This window comes from Grammomys surdaster, unplaced genomic scaffold, assembly GCF_004785775.1.
Source record: "Grammomys surdaster isolate TR1022 unplaced genomic scaffold, NIH_TR_1.0 344, whole genome shotgun sequence".
In the NCBI taxonomy this organism is placed as follows: domain Eukaryota; kingdom Metazoa; phylum Chordata; class Mammalia; order Rodentia; family Muridae; genus Grammomys; species Grammomys surdaster.
In genome coordinates this window covers 1,142,025-1,158,195 of record NW_021604763.1, presented here as the reverse complement: position 1 = coordinate 1,158,195, position 16,171 = coordinate 1,142,025, and the positions used below count along the sequence as shown (strand labels likewise).

Sequence of the window (16,171 nt, the reverse complement as noted above, 5' to 3'; positions counted from 1 at the left end):
CCACAGGCACACATGACCACAGGCACACATGACCAAGAAGGCTGCCTTGGTTTATTATATGTGTACTGGGGATACAAACTCAGCCCCTCAGCTTGCACAGTAAGCACATTGCCCTCTGAATCATTGCCCGGCCCCTCATTTTAAAGATTTATTTATGTTTGTTTTATGTGTATGGTGATTTGCTTGCATATGCATGTGCATGCCTGGTGCCCTTGGAGGCCAGAAGAGGGTATCAGGTCCCCTGAAACTAAGTCACAGACCGTGTGAGCTGTGGTGCTGGGGGTCAGACCTGAGTCCTCTGTAAGAGCTCCTGACTGCTGAGCCAGCTCTCCAGCCCTCAGCTCTCAATTTTTATCTGATTAACAATCTGCCCCATATTCTTCTAATGCTGTTTTTATGGTTCAACTTAAGTCCCACCATTTGATTTTCTTGTTGTCTCTCTTTAATGCCTTGTTTTGCATTTAGTGAATACTCCTGGTAGGATTTTAATTTGTCATGTTTTTTCACTATTTACAATATTTTCTTAGTGTTTGCTCTTATATCTCTGATCGGATCTATTCTAACTTAATTCTGGTAATATATAGGAAATTGACTCCTATACGTATGTATTTCTTTCCCCTTTGTGAAGAGTCCTCAAAATGTTCCTCTTCCCCCTTCTCTCACTTCCTCCCCTTGCCCTCTCCCCTCTCTTCTGCTTCTCCTCCTCTTCCCTTCCACCTGCATGGAACTGAACCCAAGGCCTTGAGCATGTTAAGCAGGTGCTCTGCAACTGAGAAACACCCCAGCTATCCCTGAACCATAGTCCATAGTTTCAGCAGGACTCAGGATTTAAGCTACCTAAGGAGACTACATGAGCTCCCCAGGGGACCCCTGAGTGGCTTGCCAGCTGCCCATTTGAAATGTTACAAACATTTTCTTTTTCTCCTTGGCCCTGCAAATAATACAGACAGCCTTGTTTTGAACAAGCCGTTGGTGATTCTGATGAAAGGCAAGCTTGAGATCCACAGGACCCAAAAGATTCCAGCCAATGGAGAGCCAGCGCAGCCCTGGGGGCCTGAGTATAGGATGTGCGGGTGCCGCCCTCTAGCGCTTCCTGCCTTCTGGCTCGTGGTCGCCCTGCACAGAACTAATTGGCCTGAAGCTCAGGCAGTCGCCCTGTCTATGCTACACCAAGGTTTCCTGTCGAACTTACAGAAATTTTGGGCTTTGGTGATAACAAAGATGCTCATGTGTATTAAAAAAAAAAAAAAGAAAAACCAAAAAAAGAAAACACACAAAAGATCCCTGTTCTCAGAACTTTGGTGCATTCTAGGTGTTTATTAGTATTTTATGAGCAGAAGATGCAGGAAGGCTCATATAAATGCTCTGCATGAGCTGCCGGTCATTTCTGTCTCGATTTCTTTACAAGGCTTTTGACGCCCCAGCTGCCTTGGGGCATGACAATGGAAGCAGGGTCCACCTTAAGCTTATTTCCTAGAAACAAATGAGTAAGGGTCCTTTACTGTGCCACCCCCCAGCCCCCAGAGTCCACAGGGACGTGTCATAGGCTTCGGCTCCCTTGTTTCCTGTTCAGACAGAAGGCAGGACAGACGTGATGATCTATACACGCACTACTGAAATGGTCTCGCTGTGTCCACTGTATGAACGGCACCTTTGTTCAGGAACCCTGAGCCCACTGTGCTCTCCACACAGGCATCTTCTGCCCACAAGTGCCAAACCAGCACGTAAACTGCAGGGTAGTCTGCAAACATGCGTTTTGCCCTAGCACACGGTTCTAACTCCTCAGCCCTGAGACAGAGGAGCAGTCCCAGGGAAGTTGTGGTCCCTATCATCTCCCTGCCAGTCACCTGTCTTGTCTGGAGGCCTGTGTAGTAACTTCATGTGGCCTCAGCTATTAGGATTTGTGACTTCTTATGAGTTTGAATTGACTGAAACCTTTGAATTGGTTTAGAAGCTGTCCTAGTTTGGGTTACTATTGCTGTGAACAAAAGCAAAATAGGAAGGGAAAGGTTTATGTGGCTTATGCTTCCGCATCATAGTTCATCATTGAAGGAATTCAGAACAGGAATTCACACAGGGCAGGAGCCTGGAGGCAGGAGCTGATGCAGAGGCCATTGAGGGGTGCTGCTCAGCGGTTTGCTTCTCATGGCTTGTTCAGCCTGCTTTCTTTCTTTCCTATTTTTTTTTTAGTTCCCCATAGTTTAATCTTTTTTATTAATTAATTAACTTATTCACTCTACATTCCAATATCAGCCCTTCCTTCCAAGTCACCCCTCTCATAGATCCTTTCCCAACTCCTTCCTCCCCTTCTCTTCTAAGAAGGGGAGCCCTTTCCTGGGTATCATCACACACAACCCCCAACACACATACACACACACACACACATCAAGTCACTGCAGGACTAGGTGCAACCTCTCCCACTGAGACTAGATAAAGCAGCCCAATTAGGGGAACAGGATCCACAGGCAGGGAACAGCGTCAGGGACAGCCTCCACTCCAGTTGTTGGGGGACCCCCATGAAGACCAAGCCACACATCTGCCACACTTATGTGAGGGCCTATGTCCAGCCCATACTCACTCCCTGCTTGGTAGTTCAGACTCTGGGAGCCCCCAGGGGTCCAGGTTAATTGCCTCTGTTGGTCTTCCTGTGGAGTCCCTATCCTCTTCAGGCCCCTCAAGCCTTCCCTCGTCCTGTTTTCTTGTAGATATGAGAACCACCAGCCCAGGAGTGACCCCGCCCACAGTGGGCTGGGCCCTTCTCCATCAGTTATTAATTAAGAATGCCCAACAGGCTTGCCTACAAGCCTGATCTTATGGAGGCATTTTCTCAGTTGAGGTTCCCTCCTCTCTGATGACTCTAGCTTGTGTCAAGTTAACATAAAACTAGTCAGGACAGAGGCCTATTTCCAAGAAATGCATGCTGGGGTTCTTTGCCCACGTGTCTGTCTTGTTTCCAGTCCATGCTGAATTGTCTTATGTCAGTTTGGCACAGAGTCAATGAAGAAAGGCAGCCTTCCGGACTTGATCCCTGCACAAGAGCCTCTTCTCACTAACCCTACACTGCTTGTGTGCTCCTGGGCGAACTTGAAAACTACTCCAATGATTTCACAAAATCAACAGATGAGAACGGACCTTGAGTTGTCCACAAGAGACAACATAAATCAGAACAAAATAAGGACTTGATGGGTCAGAAAGCAAGCACATGGGGGCTAGCCCGAGGCCAAAGATTGATGCTGGTCCCCAAGGCTGGCAGGGATTGAAAATAACCTCTGCCCCGGCTAATTCCAGAATACTGGAGATTTAAAGGAGACCCTGTCTTAAAAAGAAGCCTAGTCAGGAATGTCTAGTCACAAAGAGTGGTAGACGAGAGTTGAGATGATAGCTCAGTCCATAAAGTAGTTGCCTTGCCTCATAAAGTACGAGGACCTGCGTTTGAGCCCCAGAACCCACATTTTAAAAAACAGGACATGGTGGCAAATACTTGTAATCTCAGCATTAGAGGGGCAAAGGTAGACAGACATCTGGGCTCACTAGCCAGCCAGCCTAGTTGGTGAGCTCAAGGCCAGCGAGAGAATCTATGTCAAAAACCAAGGTGGATAGCATCTTTAGCTTGACAAAGTTGTCTTCTAGCCTCCTATGTGTGCACGCACACCACACACACACACACACACACACACTTCAGAGAGCTCCTGAAAGACTGAAAGAGATCTCTGCCAGAAATTTAAAGTTTGAGAGATTATGAACATTTCCATCCTATAATGTATCTGTAATATATGTCAAATATGTATGTCAAAGTATGGTTTCTTGGATTCACTATACTGGAGCGATAAGGTGCAGAAGTGAAAGGACTAAAGTAAACTTGGAAACAACCGACCCTACTCTGGTGGTATGAATAAAAATGGCCCCCATAGGCCCATGGAGGAGGGTATTATTAGGAGGTGTGGCCTTGGAGGGGGTGTGGCCTTGTTAGAGGAGGTGTGGCCTTGTTGGAGGAAGTGCTTTGAAGGTTTCTGAAGCTCGAACCTCTTCTCTTCCTGCTGCCTGTGGATCAAAGGTAGAAGTCTCACTACCTCTCCAGCACTATGTCTGCTTGCATGCCTCCATCATGACAATGGACTAAACCTATGGACTGTAGTCCAGGCCCAATTAAATGTTTGCCTTTATAAGAGTTACAATGATCATGGTGTCTCTTCACAGAAATAGAAACCCTGATGAAGTCACCTACCTAGAGGCACTCCTGTCAGCCATCCCTAGGACTCCAGTGGGGCACACCCCCAAAATGCTCATGTCTACCTGTTTAACCTTTTAAACGTATGGTCTAGAACCTTGAGTTTAAGCATGACCAAAACCTGTCAACTGTCCTTCTTTCTTGAACTGTTCTAATTGGGTTTTGTTTTGTTTCATTTTGTTTTTATCAACTTGACACAAGCTAAAGTTATCTGAGAAGAGGAAATTACAACTAAGAAAATGACTCCATAGGTTGGTCTATAGGCAACCTTGTGTGGCATTTTCTTAACTAGTTACTGATTCTGGAGGGACCAGCCATTGTAGATGGTGCCACTCCTGGGCAGGTGGTCCTGCGTGGTTTAAGAAAGCAAGCCGAGCAAGCCGTGGAGAGCAAGCCAGTTATCAGTACCCCTTCATGGCCTCTGTATCAGTTTCTACAGTATCCAGGTCCTTGTCCAGTTTGAGTTCTTGGTCTGACTTCCCTCAGTGATGGATATTACCTGGAAGTATAAGCTGAATAAAGCCTTTAACTCCCCAGGTTGCTTTGGTCAGGTCTTTGTCTCAGCAGTAGAAACCGTAACAAAGACACTGACCTTAAACTGTAACGACTCAGGAGCATGCTCCTTAACTGAGCACACACGGAAACATGCTCATTCCTAATATGCTTTCTTATATGACTACGGGTAGCCTCCCTCCCCCAAGTAAAAGCCTATGCTTCCTTTGTTTGTGGAGGTCACTCTTTTGGAAATTACTCTCCCAGATGACTAAGCATCCAAACGTGTGAATCTGTGGGGGTCATTCTTATTCAAACCACCACACTACTCTTTTAAAAAGAAATTGGTGTTTAAAATGCAGTCCAATGTATCGATCTCATTTTATGATTAGTGCTTTGTAACTCTTAAAGGAATTTTGTTTACCATTGAGAATTTCCTAATGAAAGGGTTGGAGTTGCAACTCAGTGGGAGAATGTTTGCCTGGAGTGCTCAATCCCTGGGTTAGATCTTAAGTCATAATGAAGACATTCTATGTTGTATTCTAGAAGCTTTATGATTTGTTGTGACCTTCCTAAAACCATAGAATAGTCCATTTTCTGTTGCCATAACAATGCCACAGATGACATAATTTATGAGGAAAACTTATAAAGAAATCATTTATTTCCTCAGAGTTCTAGAGTCTGGCCGCAGGATCTGCCTGGCATCTGTAACACAGGGCAAGCTAAGCACAAAGATCTTGACTATAACAAAACACTCATGCAACAGCTTAGTAATTTACTGGCATTAATTCATCAGTGGGTTACTAAATTCACTAGGACAGAGCCCTCATAACTCAATCACCTCTTTTTGACTTTTTCTCTTGAGACTGTAATATAATATATTTAATATATAATTACAACACACACCCCTTCCCTTCCTCCCTCCAAATCCTCCTGTAAACCTTTCTTATTCTTCTTCAGATTCATGGACTCCTTTTTCCACTGTTACTGCAGGCATACACATGTATGTATATATGTGTATATGTGTATATGTGTATATGTATATATGTGTATACACATATATATACATATTCATATACATCCTGCTCACCAATAAATATGCCAAAGTGGATAGAAAAAGTCCACAAGGCATCAACCCTACACAAAGGAATACAGGCAACTGAGGGAAGCTGGGAGAGGTGGTCTTCCCCAGGGAAGTTCATAGCAAATGGTTCTCCAGTTCCAAATGGTCTCCCTTTAATATCTCATGTGCCTCTCTTTCCTCCTCTCCACAGCCTTCCTTCCTTTCCCTGTTTATTTTGTGATCCCATCCCTTAATAGGACCCATCTCATGATGGAAACTGTATTTCAACATGTATTTTGCCAAAATGAGTCAAAACACACATAGCCGACTGGTTCTGTGAGGGGTGTTTCTTTCTGTTCTCTGTTCTCAAGGTCTCGTTTTCACATGGTTAGGCTTGTAGTACTCAATTAGTTTCACATGTTGCCCCCCCAACCTTATTCTAATTAGCATTTTAACCTATTGTCTTAGACAGGGGCTCTGTTGCTATGGTAAAACTACACAACCAAGGGAAACGAGGAAAGAAAAGGCTTATTTCATGCTGTAGCTTGTAGTCCATCATCCAAGGAAATTGGGGCAAGAACTCAAGGAACCTGGAAGCAGGAGCTGATGCAGAGTCCATGGAGTACTGTCTACTAACGTGGAGGCATTTTCTCAATTGAAAGCTCTTCCTAAACGACACTGGCTTGTGTTAAGTTAACAATAAATTAGCCAGGACACTTAGCTACATCTTATTGTAAATATTGTTTTTCCAAAGAGCTATGAAATTCTTGTTTTTTCTCCCAAGAGATCTGCAGTTACTTTGCTCTCTCCAGTGAACTATTTACCTACTCAGTGAAGATGACAGAGTCATCCTCTCTGCTGCTCTTAGTGTGGCTAACAATCTTGGCACATGAAGTTTTCCACGCCAAAACCAAACCAAACCAAACAAACAAACAAACAAAAAACAGTATAGGGGAGCAGGAAAGGAATGCATGAACAGAATTAGCACTTCCCCAGATCAAGAACCTGATGTTTAGCCCTCATCTGATGGCTCCTGGGTCATGAGGATGGTCTACCAGATAGTTATTCTCTGCTCTACTCCCTTCTCCATTCCCGTGTGTTCAGTACACCCTGATGCTCTATTAGCACCCATATCAGCAGTCTTGGCAGCTTCTGCCCAAGGCTGATGAGTAGGAGGTAACTCCATCTCTTCTCTCTGGTGCTAATGTATTCCTTTCAAGTTGTAACTAACCCCTAGATTCCTGTTGAACACCTGGCTGGCGGAGTAAGTGATTAATGAGTTTGTCATGGATCTGGAAAAATCAAACCTTCCAAAGCCCTAACAGATATCCCTCCTCCACCTACGGGGAACATCCTGAGGCCAAAGATTACGTAATCTTGGCAGGATCAGTTCTTTTCCCCCTTTATTGTAGTGTGTGTGTGTGTGTGTGTGTGTGTGTGTGTGTGTGTGTGGAGAGAGAGAGAGAGAGAGAGAGAGAGAGAGAGAGAGAGAGAGAGAACTTTCAAAAGTAGATTCTCATCTTTCATCCACCACATGAATCCTGTCAAGCTTGGTGGTGACTGCCTTAATCTCTGAGCTGTCACATCAGCCCCCAAATATGCTCTTTCTTTTTCAAATGTGCATGAGTGTTCTCCCTGCATGCATGTTTGTGCACTCCCCGCTACCCAGGGAGGCAAGAAGAGGCCTTGGATAACATCTGTAACTGGAGTTACAGATGTTTGTGAGCCAGCATGAGGGTGCTAGGAATTGAACCTGCCTCCTCCAGAAGAGCAGCCAGTGCTCTTAACTACTGAGCCATCTCTGTAGCTCCTCAGAATCTGCTCGACAGAGCAGAGGTTCTCAGCCCCTTTTCCCTTGATTCATCTGACATCTGATTTTCAAAGCCCCTTTGTATGACAGAGCATAATTTCTGTAACTCGAACTCTTTCTCTCTGACACAGAGAAGCATTTGAGAAATGGAAATATCACACTGTAAGCTTAGATCTTTCATTTTCATCATGTAAATTATTTGAAGATTTGGGCTATTAAATAAGAATGTTATTTAATAGTATCACAAAAATTGTGGAGCTTCTTGATTTTTTAATTGATTTCTCATTAATTTTGAAAAATTATTGGCTATTTCTTCTAATATTTCTTTTGTTTCTGTGTGTCTGTCTGTCTGTTTCCAGGATGTCTGTTGCCTATATAATAGACTTTTTGATACATGTCACAACTCTTGGATGCTTGGTTTTGTTGTCAAAAGGTTTGGTTTGGTTTTCACTTCTATTTCACCCTGGATAATGTCTACTGAATTATTGTTAGGCCATTGACTTTTTTTCTTCAGTGTCAAGACTATCTTGGCAAGCAATCTCTGTTAGCATATTTTCTATTTTCAGAATGTCTACTTGATCCTATCTCTGTGTTGGAATTACCCATTCAATCAGAAAGACTACCACATAATAATATTTTGTTGAAAGATACATGGTATTTGAATAAGAAATGTCTCCCACAGGACTATGTACTTGAAGACTTGGTAGTCCTGTCTGTGGGTGGAAAGCAGCTGTAAACATCATACACCTCCAAGATACACAGATACAGCACACTGGTGAAACTCTATTCAAGACTTGAATTTCCACCCATGTGAAAGCCTTCATGCTCAGGGTGATGAATACTCACAAGGAAGAGATTAGTGGCCATTTCTGTCTCTGGCTGCCAATGCTTTACTGCTCATGGTTGGATGTATGGCTTCACCACATCAGCCATAACCATTCCTTCTTGTAGTTTTGATCTCTGGTCACCCCTTATTTGGAACATCCAAGCCACACCCCTGCTGTGCCCTCTCTAAGCTCCTGTGTGTCTCCAGGTCAGGTGTAGCGTTAGTGTGGGTTACTCTCTCTCCCAGCCACTGTCTCCCAAGTACCCTGTGTGCCAAAGAACTCAAGATTCTGAAGAGAAGTGACCATACAGTTGTGGAAGAGGAAGCTGAGCAAAGAAGTTAGGATGAGATGGGAGACAAAGGAAGTAAAGTTGGGGGTGGGGGGAGTGTGTGTGTGTGTGTGTGTGTGTAGATAGAGATAGATAGATAGATAGATAGATAGATAGATAGATAGATATTGATATTATACAGATGACCAATGAAACACCACTGGAGCAACCTCTGTGGAACAGAGGGCTTTGTGATGCAGTCTGGTGCCCTAATTCCATCCTCTGTGAGGCAGCCATGACAATGCCCAATGCTTCTGAGTCATTAGGCACGTAGGCCCCTGAACGACTAATACAGAGATGACTGCTCTCCTCATGCTAATGAGGTTTAGGCCATGTTGAGCCCTGCATGTTCTTTCTGGGACATCAGTTATCTTTTATGTACCTACACCTCCATCTTCATCATTTTCCTAATTACCTGGAAAATAAGACGGACTTACCAGGGATTGAGCTTGGAACCTAAAAAGAGCGACTACCGGGTAGGAAAACACTGACTCTAATTGAACTACTTTAAGCCTAGATACGTAACTTTTACATTCTAAATGCTTCTCCAGATTGTCCCCATTTTGTGCCAAAGGACTTAGAAAAGAAAGTGGTTACAAAGGACCTATAAATAATTCCTTACCACCACTATCCCTGTGCCGCCTGCAATGTACTCCAATTGAAAAGCTAACAGTCCCCCTGTTTGTCTTGAGTTGAGAAATAGATAATAAAAAAACCCTACTGCCCTGGATCTCAGAAGACATCCCAACTTCCGGGGGTGGGGGCTCCACTTGGAGGACTTTGTGAGCAGAAGTCCTCAGGCTGTCGGAAGTGTCTGAGTCTGTTCAGCCTTTCCCCCTGTGCTGTCCTTCCCACAGAAGTTTGTATGAAAGTAGAGACATGAAGAAGGGTGTGGAGAGCATCGAGTGAATCGATAGGCAGAGTGGTGAAAGGCTCAGGTGGAAAGAAAGTCAGATACGTGGGGTGCTGAGGAAATATAGGGAAATGTCTATGATCGATCTTTCATTGTGGACATGAAGAAGAAAATGGAGTCCTGCCTTTACACTGTAATGTTTTTCTCTTTAAGCATCACCGAAAAGTCAGGCAAAGGGCTAGAGATGCAGCGTCAAGAGGTAAAGTCCCACTGTCTCCTGACTACTCACCCCTGGGAGAGCGCCCACCTTCTCTGCTCCTCAGAGCCCCTGCTGCCTAGAGCCAGGTGTTCTAACTTGTGAAACTCTGAGTTCTACAACCTGGGATTTATGAAGAAGACTGCGGTGGGTGGGGACTGGGAGTGTTCCAAAACGTTCTACCTAATTTCCTTGACACTAAGCAGTTAAGAACGTGATGGAGATTACCGTGCAGCAAGGGATCATTTAGCAGTCACTATTTCCTCCCCTCACACTGGGATGGCATGCCTAGGAGAGCAAAGGAAGAAGGGTTTCTTTTGGCCTACAGCTTCAGAGCTTATCCATCCATCCACAGCGGGAAAATCATAGCGACTGAGTGGTTTGTCTCATAGCAGCAAGCACTTGAGCATGGCTTGTTCACATCAGGGCACATCTGGAAGCAGAGTTGCAGGCAGAACAGAATGTGGGCTGCAATCCTTAAAGGCCCACTCCTATAAGGCCCTGGCGCTTGCAACACTCTCTCTTTAGGCTCTCTCTAACTGGTTATGCTCAGTACAGACAGCATTCCTTGTCCAACTTTCTGTATCTCTGGGATCCATCCCCACCATCCTAGGACCTCCATCATAACATGGGCCTCTCTCAGTTTTACTCACAGGTATCCAGTCGCCATGCCTTTCATGCCACAATGGATGGAACTATGTGCCAAAACAAACTTCTTCTCCCTTAAGTAACTTGACAAAATACTAGGTATTTTGTCATAGCAAAGTGGAAATTAGATTAAGAACTAGTTTTATGGGGTGAGAGTTAGTGCGTGTGGGGGGGCGGTGATACCCAGAAGAGGACGTCATCTTCTCAAAAAAGAAAAGGAAGGTTGACTAGAGGGAGGACTTGTGTGATGGGGTACTGGGAGGAGGGGCTGATAATGGGTTGTAAAGTGAATAATAATAATAATAAAAAGAACTAGTTTTATAACCCTGCAAAATTTAACTTATTAGTCATCCACAAAATAGGCACAATACTGGTCAGCCTCACTTGTTTGTGAAGCCCAAATGAAACTGGGCACGGACAGCAAATTGTAAATGGTAGTCTCTGCACAGACACGCCATAGAGCACCGAGTCTAGATGCTCAGCTTCCTCTTACTGAGCTGAGCATTTACTGTTCAGATTCCTGTAGGAGACCCCTAATGTGCTCATTCGCCACATAACCCTGTGTCCTGATTCCTCAGCCAGGAGACTTTCCCGAGAAGAAGCTGAGAAGCCATGGGAGCTGCTCTCTATCATGCAAAGGTGACCTCTTGACCTCTGTGGTCTAAACTCTGATCATTTCTTGGCCTGATCTGGGCCAGGGGGTGAGGAAAGGGGTAACTGAGGGAAGGAGGCACACACTGTGCAGGCAGGTTCACCAGCTGAGAGAACTGCCAGGCCAGAGATGGGTCACATCTCAGCAGGGAAGAGCCACCCCATACCCACTCTGTATGTTAGGGTCTCAGCAGTTCTGAAATTCAGAACGGACTAGCACAGACTCTATAAAGGACATTGCTGGGGTTACACCCAGACACCAAGCTGTCAAGACAGTGAATTCAGCATAAAGAGGTCACCATGTCATATGGGCTTCCCTCTGGCCCCTTTCAAGGGCAGAGCCCTGGGTCTGGCTGGACCCTGCTGATATTACCTCCTGTCTGTCCTCAGGGTGGGGGACCAGTTGCCAGATGCCATCGCCCCATCATCTTACCCTCTAGTTTCTGGAGAGCAGGAATGATTCCCAAGAGTTTCTGGATCTAGCAGCAGGGACACCCCATGCTTTGAGTGAGGACCTCATTTCCTACAGAATAGGGTTAGAACTTGTGGGACTGGAAAAAAGGCCCCAGGAATCTCCAGACACATTCTTCCAAAGAGGCAGATGTAATTTGTCCATTAATGGTTGTCTTTTTTCTCTTCCAAGCCAAAGCTGGCTCCCCAAGGAGGACAATGTGCGGCAGCTCCTGTGTGTAGATCCCGGCTGCCAAATCTGTGAGGTTGCGACTCTAGAGATTCAGCAGTTGCTGCAGAGTGAGAAAAGCCAGCTCTCCCCTGCTTTGTTGGGACTGCCACAGGGCTCTGCTCGCTCTGCTCACCTGGAGATGTTGCCCATGTCTTTTGAACAAAATATGGAGCTTCGTTCCAGACACACCAGACATCTTCCACTGGTGCCTGGCAACCAAACACTAACACAACTAACTGAACACTTAACACAGTTGACCAACACAGTCGGTGTCCAAGAATACTGGACTGATCACCTCCAGCTAGACCAACAATTTCATCTAGCCAACATGCCCATGGTCTCAGAGACTATGGCTTCTTCAAGGCTCAAGGAACCTATGGTTTTAATGATTAAGGAAAAAATAATGCAAAGCAAAACAAAGCTTGACCAGGAAAACCAAGAGCTTCATCACGTGACATCCTCTGTGTCTTTACTATCCCTGGATCCAAAGATCACTAACTTGACACACACTATGTCCTTACGTATGGACTCAATGCTGTCTTCCCACCTGCCATTACTTAGTCCTAAAGTCCGTGGGCTTCTTGAACTACATGTAAAAAAATGGATACATTTCCAGAAGTGGGGTCTTCCCAGACGTGTGGAGGAGTCCCTGAGGCAACTTATGCCAGACCCAACATTATTTTGTCGATCTAGAGAAAATCCATCTTCCTACATTCTGAATAGTAGTTCTAAGGTCACTGAGGACAAAACTGGGATAATTTCCCACAAGACCAACAGCTTATATTTGGCAGACCAGCCCGTCCAGACCTTCTGGGTTTCCGAATGGCCTGTTATAAACCTGAAACAAGGAAGGCCCTGGCACCAAATCCATACTTGCTTGCCCACTCATAAAGCTGAACATCTAGGGAATTTTTATTCACTCCCCAAGGCAAAAGCTAATGACTCAGGGGACAATCCTCAGAGTGAATATTATAGCCAGTTATTCTGTGGCCTTCCATCTCTTCACAGTGAGTCCTTGGTTGTTACTTCCTTGAGCTCTCAAAGTATCTGCAAGGAAAAACACATGTTCAAGCCCTCCACAGATGCTCAGACATCAGGGGTACTCTCAGGCCTTTTCTTACCCAAAACACCATGTGAGTCAGCCCTGCCCTTTTCCCCAACTTCTCCAAATGGCAAGACTCCTTATGAGCATGAAGGAGCACAGATCACTGTCACGTTCCTGACTCTGGCTGAGTGTGAGGTACTGGAACGCCACCTCCTAGAGAAGCAACTCAAGCTTCATTGGGGCCTGCCAGCTCTCCTCCTACAAAACCAGTACACCCAGAGCCGAATGCCGTGGGAAGCACACAGTAAAGCTAAGACAGTAAAAACTTTCTTGGCAAAGAAGCCCATTTCAGATTCCACCAGGGAAATCTTCCCAGAGCATGCGCGCAGGCTGCTGGAATTCCACCTCCAGAAGCAGCTGATTCACCTTCGCTGGGGGCTGCCCCAGAGGATCCAGCGCTCCATTCATATGCTTTTCTCCTCTGCTGACCAGCAGTCCCTGTCCTGTATGGACAGCAAGCTACCCAATGTGAGCATCTCACAGCCAGAGCAGACAGAGGCCGACGGCTCTGGTGACATGTTCTCACCCACAGTGGGCAAAGGGTTAATCCCCTTGCCACACTTGTTTGCCGAGGCAAGGGAAATGTTGAAAAGCCATGTTGATTCCAAATGTGAACAGATCCATGAGGGCAAGGTCCCAGCCCAGGTCTGGAGTTCTTGGGAATGCAGAATTCCTGGAAGCTTGGCAACAATGGCTCCCTTCTCTTGGATTCCACAAGGCCAATGCAGAAAGTTACAGGCAGAAAGCAAAAGTGACCTTGACCTACATCACAAAGTTGTTTCCTGGAAACCAAAGGCCCTCAGCCAGGAGACACAGGCCTTATCTGGTGCTCTCTTTGAACACTGCAAGAGGCCCCAAGCCCTGTCTGAGGAAACCATTAAGAAACTGGAGACAACTTTACATCATAAGTATCTGGCCTTCCTGTCAGGCTTGCCTGCCCTTTACTGTGTGGCGCTCTCTAGGCCTGCATCCCCAGCAGTCACTAGCCAACCTAGACTCAGGGAGAAGATTCCCAGACGTGTCAAAAGCTCATCAAAAGCTCTGACTCAAATTACCCCACTTGAGCCCTGCACTCAGGAAGACAGTGGGGTGTCTGCGGACATTGCAGAAGAGTTCCGGCAGGGAATACAGGCAGACGGAAGGACTGAGAAAGTGTCTCCAGAGAACCAGCCTCCCCAAGACAGACTCTACTCACTAAACACACATATCTTGGCCAAACTGAATTTCCACCTGAAAAAAAAGGTCCTAGCGATGCAGTTTGGGATTTCTGAAAAGGAGAGGAGAGAGTACAAGGAGACTACAGCCGGCCTAGAGTGCGAATCCATCCAGGAATTTCTCAGGAGTCTACACATCCCAGACAGCACTCTCCTACAGGAGCAGCCCATCGCATGCCCATCTCCTCCAGCCCCAAATGCAAAAAGATCCCACCTTAAAAAACAGGCAGCTCTTGCAGTGAGCCAGGAGCAAAAGCAACTTACTTCCAAAGCAGTGCCCCAGAGGCCTGCACAGCAGGGCTCCAAGCCCTCTCAATTCCGAAGGGATATAACAAAGACACACGTCTGTGTTGACATGGACACTGGAAGGAAAAAGCACAACCTAGAGAAACCCCAGGCAGTGGGGGACCTTGGAGAGGGGGATGCAGGACTTGGGCTTTCCCTGCTCAGTCAAACGACACACCAGGATGGAGAGCAGGAGCCAGAAAGGAAGCCCCTGCACAGACCCCAGGGCTCCTCACAGCAGGGCCATAACTTTTATCTTGAGGCTGCCTGTCCACACAGCCTCCAGGAGCCCCCTGAGCTTGAGTTCCCAGATCCACCTCCAGAAATCTTTGTGGAGACAGACTCTGAGCAGGACACGGAAGACAGTCAAAGCAAGGAATATATTGTCCTGGAACCTGCAAGGATTCCTCAAGTCCCCCAGCCTGGAGTCTCCCAGGCTTCCCAGGGCCTTCCTTTCCCATGCTCACCAATTCAGAGAAAGCCTTTTCAGGGCCACACTTGTCCAAGTCACTTTTCACCAGGACATATGATGCCAGCCCCTTCTTACACTAAGCCCAACCATCTTCCAGAGGCTGGCTTGAAAAATAAGATGAAAATCTTTTTTCATTCTATTAACCCTAAGATAAAGAGCAAAACACACTCAGAACCATCCATGGTCTCTACACCTGGAAAGGTAGCCAAAACTAGTAAGGAAAATATTGAAAGGGGTCTGTCTCGAACCAAGATCCCCATCAAGAAAACTAAGTCAGAGGACTCCAGAGGGCCCAAGGCCCAGTCTTCGTCCTCCGAGAAGTCAGTGATGGCCTCCTTGTTAACTGCTCCCCATGTTCTAGACAGTAAGCTCCGACCTTGCTCTCGGCAGCTTGGCCCTGTCTCCATGCTAAGCAACTCCCGCCACTGCCCTCGGCACTGTCCTAGGTTGGCTTATGCCACTCAACACAGAAACCAACCCTAGCTCCCCAGGGTTTACTTCAGAAACGTTCTTCTGGTAATGGAGAACACCCTATGTGGTGACAGTTTCTAGGCTCCCCAACCTCTGTATCCCTTTAAGAGCACACGATTGTCACTTTCCTTGATGAACAGGTGGGGACTGCACTGCCCAAAATGTATTTTCTATCTCCAAATGAGTTGTCTGTCTTCTTTGTCTCTGCTGTACTTTATTAAGAGAAGGTATGAAGGAAACGAAAATGCCCTCATCTCAGGAAGGAGACTTAAGCTTACTTCAGAAAAGTCAGTTTTCCCTACCCCAACCTAGAATGTGAATTAAAATGCTTGACCAGAAAGAAAGTCTCTTGTGTAATATACATTAAAGATAAAAGTCAGGCGTGAATTCCTTCACCAAAATCTGCCTGTCTCATATTTTGGGGCCAAAGATAAAATGATAAGGGAAAAGTTGTGATGTTCTCAATTTAATTATGAAAGTCAAAAGCTGGGATGAAAAAGAATTAGTTAGCGACTGCAGAGAACCATCAAAAAAGATTCTTCATGGTTTGGGACCTTTACCTAAATCGCATCACCACCAGGATTCCTGAGCCCTAATTACGTACAAACATTCTGAATGGTTAACTCCAGTCAATCTAGAAGAAACTAGGTGCCCAGTGTAGTGGTGTGGGCCTTTAATTCCAGCACTTGGGAGTCAGACACAGGCTGATCTCAGTGAGTGTGAGGCTCACCTGGCCTACCTAATGAGTTCAAGGCCAGCCAGGGATACACAGGTTCTGTCTCAACA

The 16,171-nt window shown here is 45.9% G+C and overlaps 1 protein-coding gene across 1 annotated transcript; it reads left to right on the top strand.

Annotated features, from left to right (window-relative positions):
- The first annotated feature begins 9,080 nt into the window (after positions 1-9,080).
- Positions 9,081-15,397, top strand: Fam205a (family with sequence similarity 205 member A). Its single transcript, XM_028779118.1, has 4 exons — positions 9,081-9,224; positions 9,815-9,860; positions 11,084-11,144; positions 11,800-15,397. Exons 1-4 carry the CDS (start codon positions 9,081-9,083, stop codon positions 15,395-15,397), a joined length of 3,849 nt encoding a protein of 1,282 aa, XP_028634951.1.
- The last annotated feature ends 774 nt before the right edge of the window (positions 15,398-16,171 follow it).

Coding starts and splice junctions, on each gene's coding strand:
- Fam205a (XM_028779118.1), top strand. CDS start 9,081: ATGTTGAGCCCTGCATGTTCTTTCTGGGACATCAGTTATCTTTTATGT. Junction 9,225..9,814: donor CTAAAAAGAGCGACTACCGG/GTAGGAAAACAC, acceptor TTTCTCTTTAAG/CATCACCGAAAAGTCAGGCA. Junction 9,861..11,083: donor TAGAGATGCAGCGTCAAGAG/GTAAAGTCCCAC, acceptor CTGATTCCTCAG/CCAGGAGACTTTCCCGAGAA.